We start from the raw sequence: 22,186 nt of genomic DNA, 5'->3' as shown, positions 1-22,186 counted from the left end.
TTCCCTAAGAATTGGTATTATAATCCTATTAAGAGTTGTAATAATGCTGTCTTTTGAGAATTGGCAGCCCCATCGCCTAGGAGCCATGGCCGATAGCCGTGCAAGGCGAGCCTCGGGCGGTCTCTTTATCGCAGGTTCCGAAGCCTGAGGGTGGGTGTCTTTGCCTAGGATCCCAAGCCTAATATTGGGTATCTTTTGTTGGTTCCCAAGCCATAATGTTCAGTCTAAGTGGTCTGGAATTGTTGCTGAATTTGCAACATAATCGGTTCAGAGAAGCTGTATTGTTGGCCCATTGCTGTCCAAAAAGGTCCAAATCTTGACATTGGCACCTAAAAGTTGGTCCAGTAAGGCTATATCAGACGAATTTGGTGTCTCTGCACGAATGGTCAAACAAGCTCGAAAGCTTAAATGTGAACATGGGATCTTAGCCTTACCTAGAATCAAGTGTGGCAAGAAAGTTTCCGAGGAAGTGAAGAAAAAGGTGCAGGCATTTTTTGAGGATGATGAATTCAGTCGAATGTGCCCTGGTAAAAAAGACTATGTATCAGTGCGAATAGCAGGAGAAAAAAAGCAGATGCAAAAGCGACTATTACTGAGCAATATGAGGGAAATGTTTGTTGCCTATCAGGATCGGAATGGCCCTGAAATTGGATTTTCCAAGTTGTGTGAGCTTCGGCCAAAGTGGTGCGTAACCGTTGGATCTGCTGGAACACATTCCGTTTGTGTGTACCATTCACCAAAATGTCAAACTAATGCATGCAGCATGCCCAATCAATGATGACTACAAAGAGCTCATATGCAAAATGGTCTGTGGAATTGAATCCAAGGACTGTATGCTTGGCCGTTGTGATAAATGCCCGGGTCCTGAAGTTTTAAAAGAATTTCTAGTCAATGTGTTTGTCAACAGTGACCCTGAAGATATTATTGAGTTCAAACAATGGATTCACACTGATCGAGACACGCTTGATACGAAACAACTGACTATAGAAGATTTCATTGAAGAATTGGTTTTGAAAATTTCTAAACTTTGTAGCCATCACTACATCGCCAAGCATCAAAGTTGCTATCTGAAATCGTTGAAGGAAAATCTGAGACCTGGAGAGCTTGTGATCCTTATGGACTTTGCTGATAATTACTCATTTATTGTTCAAGATGTCATTCAAGGTTTCCACTGGGAAAATAGTCAAGCTACAGTACACCCATTTGTAATTTACTTCAAGGAGTTAAATGGTGAAGCTGCACAGAACATCAGCTTGTGCATAATCAGTGATTGCTCACGACATGACACAGTTGCAGTCCACACTTTCAGTAATTGTGGAGTATCTCAAGACTCATCTATGGGATTCGTCATATCCACTACTTCAGCAATGGATCTGCAGCCCAGTACAAAAATTTCAAAAATTTTCTCTACTTGTGCCACCACAATGCTGATTTCAATATCAGCGGTGAATGGAATTTTTTTGGTACCAGTCATGGAAAGTCGCCCTGTGATGGGATTGGAGGGACAGCAAAGAGGTTGGCAGCTCGTGCCAGTCTTCAACGCCCAACTGAAAACCAAAGACTGACCCCGGTGGATTTATTCAACTTTTTGCAATGAGCAACTGCATGGAATCAAGTTTTTTTTTCTTCCAAAAGAAAAAATTGATGAAATACGGGTAGTTCAAGAGGAAAGGTTCAAAGATGGACATACGATTCCTGGAACAAGAGAAAATCACCAGTTTGTGCCAATTGATGACAAAAAGATTTGCATTTCAAGGGTGTCAAATGATCCATCATCTTTCATTGCCCATGTAGATAGATCTGTCAGATCAGAAATGCCTTTTGTGCCAATTGCTAACCTCCAGCCAGGGCAATACATTGCCTGCATTTACGATAGGAACTGGTGGATTGGAAATATTTCTGAAATTTCAGTCGACAAGCATGATGCATTAATAAATTTTATGCATCCTCATGGACCAGCTAGCTTCTTTCACTGGCCTGTGGGAAATGATACATGCTGGATTCCCGAGCAGTCAATCATTGCAATAATTTCAGCACAGCTGCAACAGCAATGGGCCGACAATACAGCTTCTCTGAACCGATTATGTTGCAAATTCAGCAACAATTCCAGACCACTTAGACTGAACATTATGGCTTGGGAGCCAACAAAAGATACTCAATATTAGGCTTGGGATCCTAGGCAAAGACACCCACCCTCAGGCTTCGGAACCTGCGATAAAGAGACCACACGAGGCTCGCCTTGCACGGCTATCGGCCATGGCTCCTAGGCGATGGGGCTGCCAATTCTCGATAGACAGCATTATTACAATTCTTAATAGGATTATAATACCAATTCTTAGGGAATTGGTTGTGGTATAACCACCATGGACCAACGCAAGGGTTTGAATAGTGCAGTTACCATTCATTGCGTATTAATAAATAACACCATGTTTAGTGGCATTTTTCATTTCTTAAACTGAGAGACTCCAAAAAAAACCCCAATGATCCTTGTAGAGAAAAATGTGCTCTTTCTAATGATATCAGAATTAATATATTTTAGGGGTACCCTTTTTGAGAAATTTGACCTAAAAATAGGTAAAATTCGTTTTTTTTTTAAGTTTTTCATCATATGTGGGTGTGAATATTTCCACAAATACATATGCTTTGACCGTGATATTGCAGCAATGCAAAGTCATGTAGATGTTTGGTGTACAGGGCAAAGCACCAGTTACTATTGGTTTTTGGTCTTGAGTTATATATGGGCAAATTTTGGCATAAATTTTATGCAACGCGTTTTTCAAGCTACTTTGACACAAAATTGCGGCCAAAATATTGTTTTGTCATAGCCGGTAATAATTTTATCGTGTTTAGCAGCAAAAGTTGAGCTAGTATGCCAAATTTCAGCATCATAGCCAGTATAGAACTCTAATGGCTATGTGCCAAAGTTTGCAAAATCCTCTTAGCTGATGCCGCAGGCTTGGTGGAACCTCCAGTGGAAGGTCAACAGTGCCCAATGTATTTGAGATCTGGCCCTAAAAATTTACAGAACCTCTTTTCAAACATACATGTACATCCTTATAAATTTTCAGCAAAATCGGAGAAGGTCGAGTGGGGACCACTGGTCCACTTGACATGGAATGACCCAATAGCCTTCTGCAGCACATAGTAAAAAGAACCTACACTTACCTTTCTGACCAATGCTGTTACTCAGATCTCAGAGCAGTGTCCCCTGCCGATCACCCAACCTAAACAAATTCATGTGACAGATTCATCCAGTCAGCAGCTGGTGATTGGCTGCAACCTTCACTATTCCTTCAAAGTGGCAGAAACACTGCTCTTCATCTATGACAGAATAATGAAGGCTGCAGTCAAACATAAAATGCTGTCAATCAATAATAATAAGCACCACATAATTACAATAAAAATTCATTAAACAATAAATCAGTTAATTAAATAATGCTCTTGGGACCTGAAATGGATAACGTACCTAACACATTAAATATATAAATTCTGCACACACAGGAACACTACTTAGCTAAATACTAGAGATGAGCAAATTGACTTCATGTGAATCAAATTCGTGTAGAATTTTTGGGAATTTTTACAACCTGGTGAATTCAAACAATGTGCCTTTCGCTTCTCAAGAGTAGCCTCAATTGACATCGCCATTTTACAGTTTGCAGTAGATGGCATCAGCCAGAGAATACCAATGACCTTTGGTGCCTCCAGGCAGGTTTCCCCATATTGCCTTGCAGCTATCACATAGGCTATCATATCTTAAACTATACTATGTAAAAGCCAAGGCAGGGAATACAGCAGTGATTTTTTGGTGAATCAGGTTCAAAAGAGGATGTCACTGCTCACACCATAGCAATAAAGATAGAGAAAAAAACCATGAAACACTGAATAAGCATTATTGGTAGTGTGTGTTAGCAGTTAAGAATAGTTAATATTCATTTATATATAGCTATATATTCTAAGGTCATTGATATTACATAAATTATGCTTGCATTAAAGGGAACCTGTCAGCAGGATTTTGCACAGTAACCTACAGACTGGTTGGTGCAAAAAAACTGATTAAAATAATACCTTGATTGATGAAATCCGTATTGTGGTTGCTGTTTAATCTTTTCTTTCAGTTAATCATATGCTCATGCTTTGGGGCGGGCCTGTGAGGGGTCTGCAGTTGGTGCTCTGATTAGGTATTAACCAGTATGGCTTCTGACATGTCACTGATCCCTCAGTTACTTGCCCCCTAATTTACATAATGAATATTTTATATATTGAAAGAAAAAAATCCCTTTCTGCAGGCAGCAGGCGGCGACGCCTGTGCTTCAGCGTGATCGTATCTATAAAATATATTTCAGACTTTTTGTTAATGGCATTCATAAATTCATTAAAAAAATGAAAAAATCAGTTTGAAAATGGCATCAGCCACGCCTGTGCAGTAGCAGCTATCAGCAATCCAATAGAAGCTACTGCGCAGGTGGCGCCATCTTGCTAGAGAAGAAAAAGCCTCCTTCAAGATGGTGCCTCCTGAACAGTATCATCTATCGGATCGCTGATAGCTGCTACTGCGCAGGTGCAGCCGGCGCCATTTTCAAACTGATTTTTTTTTTTAAATGAATTTATGGATATCATCAAAGAAAATAATTAAATACACATTTTAGAAGCGATCATGCTGAAGTGCAGGCATCACCAGCGGCACTTGCCTGCAGAAAGGGATTTTTTTTCAATATATATATATATATTATATTCAAGGTGTAACTGATGGATCAGTGACCTGTCAGAAGCCATACTGATGAACACCTAATCAGAGCACCACATGACGACCCCCCACAGCCCCATCCCAAAATACGAGCATATCATTAACTCAGAACTGAAAATACAGATTAAGCAACAACCACAAGATGGATTTCATCAACCAAGGCATCATTTTTATCAGTTGCACCAACTTAACACTGTTTGTAGGTTACTCAGCACAATCCTGCTGAAAGGTTCCCTTTAAAGAGATTAAAATGAGTTGAATATACTCTAGGAGTCTTTAAAGTGTAATGCACCCTTTATCAGCACAATTAGAGGACTTGCAAATCACAGTAACATTTTATGGACAAAATTGGCAAAGCTGGTGAATTTGAATTTTAAAAGATTCACTCAAAACTTGTGCAGTTCTGGAAGTATTTCCTGTTCTGATTTTCCTGATGTACAGTGTGTAATTAATTGTTAAATCTTAGCTTTGTCTAAATAAATGAATCATGCCTGCAGTGATGAATTTGGTCACATGTATTGTTATTGTAGACCATTTCCTACATTTGAGAAATAACATAACATTATGAATGTATTAGTTACACCATCGACATCTGAAGTTGGTAATAGGCTTCACGCATGGACGTGTATATATAGTGATCTATGACACTGATGCAATTGGAGCGCCCCCACGTAAGGACAATGGGGTACTCGGTACCGGGTCCTTCAGTTCAGGGATGTCACGGTGGCCTGCCCCTTTCCGTGGCCCTTGGAGGGGTGTCCAATAAAAGGAATAGTTCTTATGGGAATAATGTTCGTGACGCCACCTGTGGTATTCGGTCAGGGTGACCGACGCTGCTTAGGGGTCCACTGGGGTGATGTGATGGCAACTAGATGGTATACCTTCCCACAGGTGAAGTATGTCCCCAGGGCTTCCCAGAGTGTAGATGGTGGATGATGTAAGGCGCAGTGAATAACGAGGACACAAGGTTGCAGTCTCTTTACCTTTACTGAAAGCTTCAGCATCCACAGTCAAGGGTACAGACCACAGGGTAGGCAGAGTCCGGCCGGTCTGAAGGCAAATCTAGAGTCCCCTTATCCAGGTGGAAATCAGTAGCCTTCCTCTAGCGCCTGTGTGTTGTAGTACCTCCCTGCTGAGCTTCTCGGTAAGGTCCTCACAACTCTTGTAGATGTTCTAGATGTTATTTCTCTTTCTCTCTGTCCCCCAGATGGTATGGATAGGACAAACCCATATGACTGAAGGCCTGAGGCTTTTTACAGGGATTCTAGCACGCCCCAGCCCCCACAAGTTGCCACCGTGCCTCCTGGGTATAAGGTCGGGCAGCTAACGTGGAATTAACTCTCCTGCCGGTCTCTGAAGCAAGGTTTGGAGACGATTGCTCCCTCATTGTTCCGGCTAACAAATTCTGCGCCTCAGAAAGGAGGCAGCCTTTTGCAGGGCAGAACTCCTTCTGGATTCCTCTCCTTTTGCTATGACTTCGTTTCTCACCCACTACAATACAATTCTCTTCGTGTCCTTCCTTAGGATGCTGCCGGACGTGGGGCAGGCGCAGCTCCATGGCCTTCTGTCTAGGCTTCTGACAGGATCCCACCCCTGTCAGGGACCCCTCTGTCTGCAGCTCTTTGATGTTCCTCCTATCCCCTCTGGCTGCCTGACAGGGTGCTGCCTGGGTGAAGCCCAGTCAGCTTCTGCCTCACAGGATGCTGCCTGGGAGAAGCCCAGTCAGCTTCTGACTAACTTTCTATCCAGACCACCAGTTTTACCTAATTGTGAGGAGTGCCCTAGTAGATAGGAGTGTAGATCCCCCTGGTGGCCTGGAGTGTGAAGTGTGGTGTATGGTTTGTGATACCTGGTAGAAAGATCTCCTTTATTGCCTTCAGGCGTAACATCACTCCCAACTGATGGAAGAACGACATCACTGCAACGACCAGGACTCTGGGGCGCTGCACAATTAGTTTTCTTCATAATTATAATATATGTATAATTTAATACTTGTTACAATCCATGAGCAACGCCATCCCTTTTATTTATAGAGCACAACTTTACATATTGAAATTGCATGCCTGTTTCTGCATGAATGGACATTAAGGGGGTTGTCCAGGTATATGGTTAGTTTGACTTGATTCTAAATGTCTATATAGTCTGTACTGAGGCACAAAGAGTCTCTACAATGCTTTTAATAGAGAATAACTATTTTAGGTTGGTTTCCAGTGGAGCATGCTACAACCTATTCATTGTTGCATTTAGAGATAAGCATAAGATTATTGGTACCCAGTTATGACAACTGGTCTGGTCCTCGGTTGTAGCTGGACGTCGATTTTGCTGCCGTCATTTTTTGCCAACATACATTGAGCACTGATGTCACTTCCTAAGCCCCAAGACACATGCCATGATGCAGTGTGAGACCCAGTGTCCAAGCCTCAAGCAACTTCATTATATCACAGGACCTAGAGGAACAGAGATGCCCAGGAGATGCCGGACCAAGAATGACAGTCGCAGAAGTAAAGTCCAGTTGCGTCAGAGTATTGGAGCAAAGACCTGAATTGAATGCCAATAATCTTTTTCTTATCTTTAGTTGGATTCATAAAAACTCTAAAGGTACCTTCACACGAAGCGACGCTGCAGCGATAGCGACAACGATGCCGATCGCTGCAGCGTCGCTGTTTGATCGCTGGAGAGCTGTCACACAGACCGCTCTCCAGCGACCAACGATGCCGAGGTCCCTGGGTAACCAGGGTAAACATCGGGTTGCTAAGCGCAGGGCCGCGCTTAGTAACCCGATGTTTACCCTGGTTACCAGCGTAAAAGTAAAAAAAACAAACAGTACATGCTCACCTGTGGGTCCCCCAGCGTCTGCATCCTGACACTGACTGAGCTCCGGCCCTAACAGCAGAGCGGTGACGTCACCGCTGTGCTTTCACTTTCACTTTAGGGCCGGAGCTCAGTCAGTGTCAGGAAGCAGACGCTGGGGGACCCGCAGGTGAGCATGTACTGTTTTTTTTTTTTACTTTTACGCTGGTAACCAGGGTAAACATCGGGTTACTAAGCGCGGCCCTGCGCTTGGTAACCCGATGTTTACCCTGGTTACCAGTGTAAAACATCGCTGGTATCGTTGCTTTTGCTTTCAAACACAACGATACACAGCGATCGGACGACCAAATAAAGTTCTGGACTTTATTCAGCGACCAGCGACATCACAGCAGGATCCTGATCGCTGCTGCGTGTCAAACGAAACGATATCGCTAGCCAGGACGCTGCAACGTCACGGATCGCTAGCGATGTCGTTTCGTGTGAAGGTACCTTAACACAAAAGAAAATCTTTGTACCTCTGTGTGAAATCAGGATCTTAAAGAACATTATGGCATCATTAAATTTCATGTAACAAATTACATGTTAGGAGATGCTACATCTCTATTTCATCTGTATTTATCATCAAAGGGGGTAAGATATTTTGACCAACAGAAGAATAATTTAGAATAGTTTGCATGACTCTGAAAATTAAATACCAATATGAAAAAGTTGTAATATTTACACAGTTTGCTTCTCATCTACAGCATTCAGTCGGCTAATGCCAAAAATCTTGAATTTTGTATTACAGGGTGGCGTTCTGTTCCTGGATTATCTGCAACATTCTTTTCTCCATGTCGGTGTTAATATATGGAGCCTACATGGTCCTTGTGACATCAGCTTTTATGTTCTTCTCATTGCTCTCTTTCTCCACCGTGAGGAATGTACCATTTTGCAATATAAACTTTGGTTCAGAATCTCTAAAAACTACATTTGGGGGATCTTTCTGGCTGACCTTGGCTACAGGTGGGTTACAGAAACATGCAATAAAAATCAAATTTTATATATATATATACATATATACACTCACCGGCCACTTTATTAGGTACACCTGTCCAAATTCTTGTTAACACTTAATTTCTAAACAGCCAATCACATGGCGGCAACTCAGTGCATTTAGGCATGTAGACATGGTCAAGACAATCTCCTGCAGTTCAAACCGAGCATCAGTATGGGGAAGAAAGGTGATTTGAGTGCCTTTGAACGTGGCATGGTTGTTGGTGCCAGAAGGGCTGGTCTGAGTATTTCAGAAACTGCTGATCTACTGGGATTTTCACGCACAACCATCTCTAGGGTTTACAGAGAATGGTCCGAAAAAGAAAAAAAATCCAGTGAGCGGCAGTTCTGTGGGCGGAAATGCCTTGTTGATGCCAGAGGTCAGAGGAGAATGGGCAGACTGGTTCGAGCTGATAGAAAGGCAACAGTGACTCAAATCGCCACCCGTTACAACCAAGGTAGGCCTAAGAGCATCTCTGAACGCACAGTGCGTCGAACTTTGAGGCAGATGGGCTACAGCAGCAGAAGACCACACCGGGTACCACTCCTTTCAGCTAAGAACAGGAAACTGAGGCTACAATTTGTACAAGCTCATCGAAATTGGACAGTAGAAGATTGGAAAAACGTTGCTTGATCTGATGAGTCTCGATATCTGCTGCGACATTCGGATGGTAGGGTCAGAATTTGGCGTAAACAACATGAAAGCATGGATCCATCCTGCCTTGTATGGAGCATCTTTGGGATGTGCAGCCGACAAATCTGCGGCAACTGTGTGATGCCATCATGTCAATATGGACCAAAATTTCTGAGGAATGCTTCCAGCACCTTGTTGAATCTATGCCACGAAGAATTGAGGCAGTTCTGAAGGCAAAAGGGGGTCCAACCCGTTACTAGCATGGTGTACCTAATAAAGTGGCCAGTGAGTGTATATATATATATATATATATATATATATATATATATATATATGTATATATACATATATACTGTACAGACCAAAAGTCTGGACACAACTTATCATTTAAAGATTTTTCATGACTATGAAAATTGTAAATTCACACTGAAGGCATCAGAACTATGAATTAACACATGTGGAATTATATACTTAACAAAAAAGTGTGAAACAACTGAAAATATGTCTTATATTCTAGGTTCTTCAAAGTAGCCACCTTTTGCTTTGATGACTGCTTTGCACACTCTTGGCATTCTCTTGATGAGCTTCAAGAGGTAGTCACCGAGAATGGTTTTCATTTCACAGGTGTGCCCTGTCAGGTTTAATAAGTGGGATTTCTTGCCTTATAAATGGGGTTGCGACCATCAGTTGTGTTGTGCAGAAGTCTGGTGAATAAACAGCTGATAGTCCTACTGAATAGACTGTTAGAATTTGTATTATGGCAAGAAAAAAGCAGCTAAGTAAAGAAAAACGAGTGGCCATCATTACTTTAAGAAAATGAAGGTCAGTCAGTCCAAAAAATTGGGAAAACTTTGAAAGTGTCCCCAATTACAGTGGCAAAAACCATCAAGCGCTACAAAGAAACTGGCTCACATGAGGACTGTGACAGGAAATTGCTGGTTTGTACAACAACTGTTAAGAGGAGACTTTGTGCAGCAGGCCTTCATGGTAAAATAGCTGCTAGGAAACCACTGCTAAGGACAGGCAACAAGCAGAAGAGACTTGTTTGGGCTAAAGAACAGAACAAATGGACATTAGACCTGTGGAAATCTGTGCTTTGGTCTGATGAGTCCAAATTTGAGAACTTTGGTTCCAACCACCATGTCTTTGTGCGAAGCAGAAAAGGTGAACGGATGGACTCTACATGCCTGGTTCACACCGTGAAGCATGGCGGAGGATGTGTGATGGTGTGGGGTTGCTTTGCTGGTGACACTGTTGGGGATTTATTCAAAATTAAAGGCATACTGAACCAGCATGGCTACCACAACATCTTGCAGCGGCATGCTATTCCATCCAGTTTGCATTTAGTTGGACCATCATTTATTTTTCAACAGGACAATGACCCCAAACACACCTCCAGGCTGTGTAAGGGCTATTTGACCAAGAAGGAGAGTGATAGGGTGCTATGTCAGATGACCTGGCCTCCACAGTCACCAGACCTGAACCCAATCGAGATGGTTTGGGGTGAGCTTGACCGCAGAGTGAAGGAAAAAGGGCCAACAAGTGCTAAGAATCTCTGGGATCTCCTTCAAGATTGTTGGAAGACCATCCCAGGTGACTACCTCTTGAAGCTCATCAAGAGAATGCTGAGAGTGTGCAAAGCAGTCATCAGAGCAAAAGGTGGCTACTTTGAAGAACCTAGAATATAAGACATATTTTCAGTTGTTTCACACTTTTTTGTTAAGTATATAATTCCACATGTGTTTAATCATAGTTTTGATGCCTTCAGTGTGAATGTACAATTTTCATAGTCATGAAAATACAGAAAAATCTTTAAATGAGAAGGTGTGTCCAAACTTTTGGTCCGTACTGTATATATATTTATTTATTTATATATATATATATATATATATATATATATATATATATATATATATATATATATATATATATAATATACATGCATTTATATATAAATATACGTATGTATATATATATATATATATATATATATATATATATATATATATATATATATATATATATGTGTGTGTGTGTGTGTGTGTGTAATAAAATAATGATTTCCTTATTCCTTAATTTATGTTTCTTGCATAACAACATATAGTAATTACTAGAGATGGGTAAATCGATCTTCATCCTCCCCGCTCTTTGCTTCCATGCTGTCATCCTCTTTCTGCCATTAAATATCCTGGCTTTTCACTATTTCTCAGGACTTCATGGTGCAGTCTTTGTGGTCAGTGCGCATGGTAAGGTCATCATAATGTGGTAACATGTGCTGCCACCTAACTACACGCAGTGTCCGACCCAGAAGCCCTGGTCCATAGTGAAAAGAACAGGAATACAACAGCAGAAAGAAGACTGAATAGTTGACAGCATGCAGTCGAGCTTCTGTAGAAATGAGTGATAAAGTATTAGGTTGTTTTTTTTCTACATCTTACATTTATTATACTCTGTGGTCTGGAGAGAGCAAAATAAGGAACATACAATTCTTGAAAAAATTTGGCAAAGCAGGCAAATTCGAATTCCAAATGATCCATTCATCATTAGTAATTGCTGTATTTTATAATGGAAAAGTTCATCTCTGAGAGGGAAAAAGGTTGCCTGACAGACATAGGTTGTTGGCTGTTTGCAGTTCCATTTACAAACTGTTTTTTTTTTTAGTTTAATGATTAAATGATTATTACTCCTACTTTATTAACTACAAAGGAGATCTGCATCTCCTCCTGAGGACAATTTTTAATTATCTGACTTTGTTACAAACAAGTCCCGTTTCACCATTTGCATATTTTAAGACCCTTTTCTTTGGTGTTTTGCAGCATTTGCTGCCAATTTCTTAAAAATAGTGTATATTGTCCATAAATTTTGAGCAAATTCAAAAATAATCATTATTTTGTCTTTAACCTTTTTTGCAACTATTTAGTGCAAAAAAGTTTCTCGGTTTCCAAAATGATGCATACATTTGCCACATAAAATTACTCCAGGGGCAGGCTGGAGTACATTTGTTACAAATTTTGCAACTTTTTGAAAAGACACAATTGATGAATCAGTAAAATTCATTTGGTAACCCTTAAATCCATCCCAGAGTGGTTGGCAAACTAAAAAAAAACCCTAATCTAAAGTAAACTTAAAAAAAGGCTCAAATAAAAGGCAAGCATAAGTAGAGCGCAAAAGAAGAAAAGAAAAAGACTAATAAACAGATGCAAATGTAATAATGAGTAAATTGCAAAAATTGTGCAAAAAAAAAAAATGCAAAGCTCACCAAACCTAAAGATCGGATTCATATGCGCAACTCACTTCTTCACATATTAACCCCTTCCCGACCTGTGACACAGCGTATGCGTCATGAAAGTCGGTGCCAATCCGACCTGTGACGCATATGCTGTGTCACAGAATGATCGCGTCCCTGCAGATCGGGTGAAGGGGTTAACTCCCATTTTACCCGATCTGCAGAGACAGGGGGAGTGGTACTTCAGCCCAGGGGGGGTGGCTTCACCCCCCCGTGGCTACGATCGCTCTGATTGGCTGTTGAAAGTGAAACTGCCAATCAGAGCGATTTGTAATATTTCACCTATGAAAATGGTGAAATATTACAATCCAACCATGGCCGATGCTGCAATAGCATCTGCCATGGCTGGAGACCCCGATCTGTCCCCACCCCACCCCATCGATCGCCCCCCCAGTCGCCCTTTTTGCCCCGATCTCCGTTCCGCTCCCCTCCTCCCTCCTGTCGGCTCCCCCGGTCCTCCTGTCCGCTCCCCAGGTCCTCCGATCCCCCCCCCGTGTTCCGGTCCCACCCCCCCATACTTACCTAGCTCCGATGTCCCTCCCGGTGTCCGGCCGTCTGCTTCATGGGCGCCGCCATCTTGGAAAATGGCGGGCGCATGCGCAGTGCGCCCGCCGAATCTGCCAGCCAGCAGATTCGTTCCTGCACATTTTGGTCGCTGTGATAAGTTCTATCACAGCGATCAAAATAAAAAAAATAGTAAATAAATCACCCCCTTTATCACCCCCATAGGTAGGGACAATAATAAAATACAGAAAATATAATTATTTTTGTTTTTCCATTAGGGTTAGGGTTAGGGGTAGGGTTAGGGTTAGGGGTAGGGTTAGGGGTAGGGTTGCACTTAGGGTTGCACTTAGGGTTGCACTTAGGGCTAGGGTTGCACTTAGGGTTGCACTTAGGGTTGCACTTAGGGCTAGGGTTGCACTTAGGGTTGCACTTAGGGTTGCACTTAGGGTTGCACTTAGGGCTAGGGTTGCACTTAGGGCTAGGGTTGCACTTAGGGTTGCACTTAGGGTTGCACTTAGGGCTAGGGTTGCACTTAGGGTTGGACTTAGGGTTGGACTTAGGGTTGCACTTAGGGTTGCACTTAGGGTTGCACTTAGGGCTAGGGTTGCACTTAGGGTTGCACTTAGGGTTGCACTTAGGGCTAGGGTTGCACTTAGGGTTGCACTTAGGGTTGCACTAAGGGCTAGGGTTGCACTTAGGGCTAGGGTTGCACTTAGGGTTGCACTTAGGGTTGCACTTAGGGCTAGGGTTGCACTTAGGGCTAGGGTTGCACTTAGGGTTGCACTTAGGGTTGCACTTAGGGCTAGGGTTGCACTTAGGGCTAGGGTTGCACTTAGGGTTGCACTTAGGGCTAGGGTTGCACTTAGGGTTGCACTTAGGGTTGCACTTAGGGCTAGGGTTGCACTTAGGGCTAGGGTTGCACTTAGGGTTAGAATTAGGGTTAGAATTAGGGTTAGAATTAGGCTATGTGCACACGGTGCGGATTTGGCTGCGGATCCGCAGCGGATTGGTCGCTGCGGATTCGTATCAGTTTTCCATCACGTTTACAGTACCACGTAAACCTATGGAAAACCAAATCCGCTGTGCCCATGGTGCGGAAAATACAGCGCGGAAACGCTGCGTTGTATTTTCCGCAGCATGTCAATTCTTTGTGCAATTCCGCAGCGTTTTACACCTGCTCCATAATAGGAATCCGCAAGTGAAATCCACACAAAAAACACTGGAAATCCGCGGTAAATCCGCAGGTAAAGCGCAGTGCGTTTTACCTGCAGATTTTTCAAAAACTGCGGAAAAATCCACACAAATCCGCAACGTGAGCACATAGCCTTAGGGTTGGAATTAGGGGTAAGACTAGGGTTAGGGGTGTGTTGGGGTTAGGGTTGTGGTTAGGGTTGGGATTAGAGTTAGGGATGTGTTGGGGTTAGTGTTGGAGTTAGAATTGAGGGGTTTCCACTTTTTAGGCACATCAGGGGGTCTCCAAACGCGACACGGCGCCACCATTGATTCCAGCCAATCTTGCGTTGACAAAGTAAAATGGTGCTCTCTCCCTTCCGAGCCCCGACGTGTGCCCAAACAGTGCTTTACCCCCACATATGGGGTACCAGCGTACTCAGGAGAAACTGATCAACAACTTTTGGGGTCCAATTTCTCCTGTAACCCTTGGGAAAATAAAAAATTGCGGGCTAAAATATTATTTTTGAGGAAAGAAAAATGATTTTTTATTTTCACGGCTCTGCATTATAAACTTCTGTGAAGCACTTGGGGGTTCAAAGTGTCACCACACATCTAGATAAGTTCCCTTGGGGGTTTAGTTTCCAAAATGGGGTCACTTGTGGGGAGTTTCTACTGTTTAGGCACATCAGGGGCTCTGCAAACGCAACGTGATGCCCGCAGAGCATTCCATCAAAGTCTGCATTTCAAAACGTCACTACTTCACTTCCGAGCTCCGGCATGTGCCCAAACAGTGGTTTACCCCCACATATGGGGTATCACCGTACTCAGGAGAAACTGGACAACAACTCTTGGGGTCAAATTTCTTCTGTTACCCCTGGGAAAATAAAAAAAATCAGGGCTAAAAAAAATTTTTGAGGAAAGAAAACGTATTTATTATTTTCACGGCTCTGCGTTATAAACTTCTGTGAAGCACTTGGGGGTTCAAAGTGCTCACCACACATCTAGATTAGTTCCTTGGGAGGTCTAGTTTCCAAAATGGGGTCACTTATGGGGAAGCTCCAATGTTTAGGCACACAGGGGCCCTCCAAACGCGACATGGTGTCCGCTAATGATTGGAGCTAATTTTCCATTCAAAAAGCCAAATGGCGTGCCTTCCCTTCCAAGCCCTGCCGTGCACCCAAACAGTGGTTTACCCCCACATATGGGGCATCATCGTACTCAGGCCAAACTGGACAACAACATTTGGGGTCCAATTTCTCCTGTTACCCTTGGGAAAATAAAAAATTCTGGGCTAAAATTCATTTTTGAGGAAAGAAAAATTATTTTTTATTTTCATGGCTCTGCGTTATAAACTTCTGTGAAGCACTTGTTGGTTTAAAGTGCTCACTATGCATCTAGATAAGTTCCTTGGGGGGTCTAGTTTCCAAAATGGGGTCACTTGTGGGGGAGCTCCAATGTTTAGGCACACAGGGGCTCTCCAAACGCGACATGGTGTCCGCTAACGATTGGAGCTACTTTTCCATTCAAAAAGTCAAATGGCGCGCCTTCCCTTCCGAGCCTTGCCATGCGCCCAAACAGTGGTTTACCCCCACATATGAGGTATCTGCGTACTCAGGAGAAATTGCCCAACAAATTTTACGATCCATTTTATCCTGTTGCCCATGTGAAAATTAAAAAATTGAGGCTAAAAGAATTTTTTTGTGAAAAAAAAGTACTTTTTCATTTTTACGGATCAATTTGTGAAGCACCTGAGGGTTTAAAGTGCTCACTATGCATCTAGATAAGTTCCTTGGGGGGTCTCCTTTCCAAAATGAGGTCACTTGTGGGGAAGCTCCAATGTTTAGTCACACAGGGGCTCTCCAAACGCGACATGGTGTCCGCTAACGATGGAGATAATTTTTCATTCAAAAAGTCAAATGGCGCTCCTTCCCTTCCGAGACTTACCATGTGCCCAAACAGTGGTTTACCCCCACATGTGAGGTATCAGTGTACTCAGGAGAAATTGCCCAACAAATTTTAGGATCCATTTTATCCTGTTGCCCATGTGAAAATTAAAAAATTGAGGCTAAAATAATTTTTTTGTGAAAAAAAAGTACTTTTTCATTTTTACGGATCAATTTGTGAAGCACCTGGGGGTTTAAAGTGCTCACTATGCATCTAGATAAGTTCCTTGGGGTGTCTAGTTTCCAAAATGGGGTTACTTGTGGGGGAGCTCCAATGTTTAGGCACACGGGGGCTCTCCAAACGCGACATGGTGTCCGCTAACGATGGAGATAATTTTTCATTCAAAAAGTCAAATGGCGCTCCTTCCCTTCCGAGACTTACCATGTGCCCAAACAGTGGTTTACCCCCACATGTGAGGTATCAGTGTACTCAGGAGAAATTGCCCAACAAATTTTAGGATCCATTTTATCCTGTTGCCCATGTGAAAATTAAAAAATTGAGGCTAAAATAATTTTTTTGTGAAAAAAAAGTACTTTTTCATTTTTACGGATCAATTTGTGAAGCACCTGGGGGTTTAAAGTGCTCAGTATGCATCTAGATAAGTTCCTTGGGGTGTTTAGTTTCCAAAATGGGGTTACTTGTGGGGGAGCTCCAATGTTTAGGCACACGGGGGCTCTCCAAACGCGACATGGTGTCCGCTAATGATGGAGATAATTTTTGATTCAAAAAGTCAAATGGCGCTCCTTCCCTTCCGAGACTTACCATGTGCCCAAACAGTGGTTTACCCCCACATGTGAGGTATCAGTGTACTCAGGAGAAATTGCCCAACAAATTTTAGGATCCATTTCATCCTGTTGCCCATGTGAAAATTAAAAAATTGAGGCTAAAATAATTTTTTTGTGAAAAAAAGTACTTTTTCATTTTTACGGATCAATTTGTGAAGCACCTGGGGGATTAAAGTGCTCACTATGCATCTAGATAAGTTCCTTGGGGTGTCTAGTTTCCAAAATGGGGTCACTTGTGGGGGAGCTCCAATGTTTAGGCACACGGGGGCTCTCCAAACGCGACATGGTGTCTGCTAAAGATTGGAGCCAATTTTTCATTCAAAAAGTCAAATGGCGCTCCTTCCCTTCCGAGTTCTGCCGTGCGCCCAAACAGTGGTTTACCCCCACATATGAGGTATCAGCGTACTCAGAACAAATTGGACAACAACTTTCGTGGTCCAGTTTCTCCTTTTACCCTTGGGAAAATAAAAAAATTGTTGCTAAAAGATCATTTTTGTGACTAAAAAGTTAATTGTTAATTTTTTCCTTCCATGTTGCTTCTGCTGCTGTGAAACACCTGAAGGGTTAATAAACTTCTTGAATGTGGTTTTGAGCACCTTGAGGGGTGCAGTTTTTAGAATGGTGTCACTTTTGGGTATTTTCAGCCATATAGAACCCTCAAATTGACTTCAAATGTGAGGTGGTCCCTAAAAAAATGGTTTTGTAAATTTTGTTGTAAAAATGAGAAATCACTGGTCAAATTTTAACCCTTATAACTTCCTAGCAAAAAAAAATGTTGTTTCCAAAATTGTGCTGATGTAAAGTAGACATGTGGGAAAAGTTATTTATTAACTATTTTGTGTCACATAACTCTCTGGTTTAACAGAATAAAAATTCAAAATGTGAAAATTGCTAAATTTTCAAAATTTTCGCCAAATTTCCATTTTTTTCACAAATAAACGCAGAAATTATCGACCTAAGTTTACCACTATCATGAAGCCCAATATGTCACGAAAAAACAATCTCAGAATTGCTACGATCCGTTGAAGCGTTCCCGAGTTATTACCTCACAAAGGGACACTGGTCAGAATTGCAAAAAACGGCAAGGTCATTAAGGCCAAAATAGGCTGGGTCATGAAGGGGTTAAGGTGGATTTAACTACTAGAGTTAAGTGGATCTGACAAGATTAGAATTCACCAAGTCACACGATTTTTCTTGGCAAATTTGATTTGCAAAGAAGTTATTATCTGCAAATTGAATGTCACTTATTGCTCTGGTTGGTCTGTCAAAACAAATATGAAATGCCGCAGATCTACATATATTATGAAATCGACATTTTTGGGGGCTGAGACACTTAAATGTTTGTTTAGAGATGCTAAATTTTATTAAAGTGTTTCAAATGTTTATGGGTCATATCAGTGTGAACAGTGTAAAAATTTGTTTGAAAAAGAAAACATTTTAACAAATGTGCTACCACGTTGGGTTAGTATTGGATTTTCTCCCATTGTTTATAGTTTTATAGCAAGCGATTACACACAGTTGCATTGCTCAACATGACATTGCTAGATTTGTCACAAGACTATTTGTGCATTTATACATGCTATTTTGCATTTCAGGTCTTCTGTGCTTCATTATTGGAATAACATTAATTGTTTTACATTGGTGTGTTCCTGAAAAATTGAAGTTATTTTTTGATGCTATTGAGGAGGATGAAGAAGAGTTAACGTCAAGACCCTGTGATAATGGATACTGTCACAATAATTTAGCTTTTGAGCAAGTATGATTGCAAGGAATTGCCAAACATTTCATGGACTATTATTATGGGAATTAACTTTCAAAAATTTAGTGCAATCACACAACGCAACCTAAAGTTTGGCGTGGAATATTTCCCTATTATGCACAAACTGCCAGAAAAAGATAAAGAAATGAATGGACCAATCGTCATCAATCTTCAAGTGTATAAAGTCACTTGTAGTATCTGGATCTATATGGACATTTCATACTTAGATAATGCACTAAATGCCAGGAAATTGTTTACCATAGATATTTATTATGAGATTAAAGTGAAGTATTTAAGACCAAGAAATACTGAAAAAAACACATTTTTGGCTAATTATTTATATTAGTCATGTTTTGTAAATAATTTAATAAATACATGTATTTTTTGGAACAAAACTTGAAAAACATACTTTATTGCATACTATTATATATGTATGTCATTACTTTATGTTATATTTCTTTATTCTGTTCCCCCACTAAAAAAGGTGATAATTTAAAGATTAAGATAAAAAGAGTAGAACATACAGTATCTAATATATAATTGCCTAGAATACTACTTCCTGCAATTTGTGCCAACTTCCGTGGCTTTGTCCGGAGCTAATGTCCGGAGATAATGTTCGGAGCTAATGTCCGGAGCTAATGTCCGGAGCTAATGTCCGGAGATTAATTGCCTAGAATACTACTTCCTGCAATTTGTGCCAACTTCCGTGGCTTTGTCCGGAGCTAATGTCCGGAGCTAATGTCCGGAGATAAGTGACGTCACCAGTGTCCTACACCCAGGCAGAGCACAGGGGCCCCAGGCAGCATATGGGGCCCCAGGCAGAGCACAGGGGCCCCAGGCAGCATATGGGGCCTCAGGCAGAGCACAGTGGTCCCAGGTAGAGCACAGGGGCCCCAGGCAGCCTATGGGGCCCCAGGCAGAGCACAGGGGCCCCAGGCAGCATATGGGGCCCCAGGCAGAGCACAGGGGCCCCAGGCAGCATATGGGGCCCCAGGCAGAGCACAGTGGCCCCAGGCAGAGCACAGGGGCCCCAGGCAGCATATGGGGCCCCAGGCAGAGCACAGTGGTCCCAGGCAGAGCACAGGGGCCCCAGGCAGCCTATAGGGCCCCAGGCAGAGCACAGTGGCCCCAGGCAGAACATGGGGCCCCAGGCAGAGCACAGGGGCCCCAGGCAGAGCACAGGGGCCCCAGGCAGCATATGGGGCCCCAGGCAGAGCACAGGGGCCCCAGGCAGCATATGGGGCCCCAGGCAGAGCACAGTGGCCCCAGGCAGAGCACAGGGGCCCCAGGCAGAACATGGGGCCCCAGGCAGAGCACAGGGGCCCCAGGCAGAGCACAGGGGCCCCAGGCAGCATATGGGGCCCCAGGCAGAGCACAGGGGCCCCAGGCAGCATATGGGGCCCCAGGCAGAGCACAGTGGCCCCAGGCAGAGCACAGGGGCCCCAGGCAGCATATGGGGCCCCAGGCAGAGCACAGGGGCCCCAGGCAGCATATGGGGCCCCAGGCAGAGCACAGTGGCCCCAGGCAGAGCACAGGGGCCCCAGGCAGCATATGGGGCCCCAGGCAGAGCACAGTGGTCCCAGGCAGAGCACAGGGGCCCCAGGCAGCCTATGGGGCCCCAGGCAGAGCACAGTGGCCCCAGGCAGAACATGGGGCCCCAGGCAGAGCACAGGGGCCCCAGGCAGAGCACAGGGGCCCCAGGCAGCATATGGGGCCCCAGGCAGAGCACAGGGGCCCCAGGCAGCATATGGGGCCCCAGGCAGAGCACAGTGGCCCCAGGCAGAGCACAGGGGCCCCAGGCAGAACATGGGGCCCCAGGCAGAGCACAGGGGCCCCAGGCAGAGCACAGGGGCCCCAGGCAGCTTATGGGGCCCCAGGCAGAGCACAGTGGCCCCAGGCAGAACATGGGGCCCCAGGCAGAGCACAGGGGCCCCAGGCAGCATATGGGGCCCTAGGCAGAGCACAGTGGCCCCAGGCAGAGCACAGGGGCCCCAGGCAGAACATGAGGCCCCAGGCAGAGCACAGGGGCCCCAGGCAGAGCACAGGGGCCCCAGGCAGCATATGGGGCCCCAGGCAGAGCACAGGGGCCCCAGGCAGCATATGGGGCCCCAGGCAGAGCACAGTGGCCCCAGGCAGAGCACAGGGGCCCCAGGCAGAACATGGGGCCCCAGGCAGAGCACAGGGGCCCCAGGCAGAGCACAGGGGCCCCAGGCAGCATATGGGGCCCCAGGCAGAGCACAGGGGCCCCAGGCAGCATATGGGGCCCCAGGCAGAGCACAGTGGTCCCAGGCAGAGCACAGGGGCCCCAGGCAGCTTATGGGGCCCCAGGCAGAGCACAGTGGCCCCAGGCAGAACATGGGGCCCCAGGCAGAGCACAGGGGCCCCAGGCAGCATATGGGGCCCCAGGCAGAGCACAGTGGCCCCAGGCAGAGCACAGGGGCCCCAGGCAGAACATGGGGCCCCAGGCAGAGCACAGGGGCCCCAGGCAGCATATGGGGCCCCAGGCAGAGCACAGGGGCCCCAGGCAGCATATGGGGCCCCAGGCAGAGCACAGTGGCCCCAGGCAGAGCACAGGGGCCCCAGGCAGAACATGGGGCCCTAGGCAGAGCACAGGGGCCCCAGGCAGAGCACAGGGGCCCCAGGCAGCATATGGGGCCCCAGGCAGAGCACAGGGGCCCCAGGCAGGATATGGGGCCCCAGGCAGAGCACAGCGATATTTTGGACCACTGTACGGTGTTTCAGACCCCCTGTGTGATGTCTGGGGCCCTGTTCTTAAGTATATTAAAGATTAAAGTAACGTATATTAAAGTATATTATAGATCAAATTTGACACGTTTATGAGCACCATTGAGTGATATACTCAAGAATGACATAATTTTTCAACATTTTATGGTTTCAAACTGTAAACACTCAGAGTTTTTTTTACTTCAACCAGAAAACCTTAACGGTTCATAAAAAACTTGACTGTTCAGGATATGATAAAAGTCATAGTATTCTGAATCTTTAACTTATAAAGATACCTTTACATGGGGTGATTATTGGTTCCAGAGAGGCTTTTGGCCGATAATCGTACACATGGCTGGTGACAGGACAATCTAATATATAATTGCCTAGAATACTACTTCCGGCAATTTGTGCAGACTTCCGTGGCTTTGTCCGGAGATAATGTCCGGAGATAAGTGACGTCACCAGCGTCCTACACCCGCTCAGGGTGGACAAAGATATATGCCTTCGTGGTGCATGGCACTTTTCTGATTGGTTGCCGCCTGCCGCGAGCGACCAATCAGAAATGTGCCGTACTGTGACACACTCCGCCCGCCATTTTGGTGTGATTTTTGAATTTTTACCTCACAGCAAGTTTCTACTGCGTGGAGGCGGTCCCAGTGACGTCGCTCTTCAAGCTCCTGCCGAATTTCGTCAAAAAAATGATAATACCATTTACCAAAACTATATATATTTAGTTGTGAAGTGGTTCAGTGACATTTTCACACCAATTTTGAACTTTTGTTTG

At 44.2% G+C, this 22,186-nt stretch overlaps 1 protein-coding gene across 1 annotated transcript in view; it reads left to right on the top strand.

Annotated features, from left to right (window-relative positions):
• The window catches only part of DUOXA2 (dual oxidase maturation factor 2), a 39,107-nt gene extending 20,037 nt beyond the window's left edge, over window positions 1–19,070 (top strand). The window contains exons 6-7 of the mRNA XM_077263943.1: window positions 8,346–8,560; window positions 18,512–19,070. Of these exons, the coding sequence (XP_077120058.1) occupies window positions 8,346–8,560; window positions 18,512–18,678 (382 nt within the window). The 3' untranslated portion in view covers window positions 18,679–19,070. The remainder of the gene's footprint in view (window positions 1–8,345; window positions 8,561–18,511) is intronic.
• Window positions 19,071–22,186: the final 3,116 nt, after the last annotated feature.

The sequence above is a fragment of the Ranitomeya variabilis genome, chromosome 5 (genome assembly GCF_051348905.1).
Source record: "Ranitomeya variabilis isolate aRanVar5 chromosome 5, aRanVar5.hap1, whole genome shotgun sequence".
NCBI classification, from domain to species: Eukaryota; Metazoa; Chordata; class Amphibia; order Anura; family Dendrobatidae; genus Ranitomeya; species Ranitomeya variabilis.
Note: the sequence above shows the minus strand (reverse complement) of the source record. Positions and strands in the feature narration are given on the sequence as shown.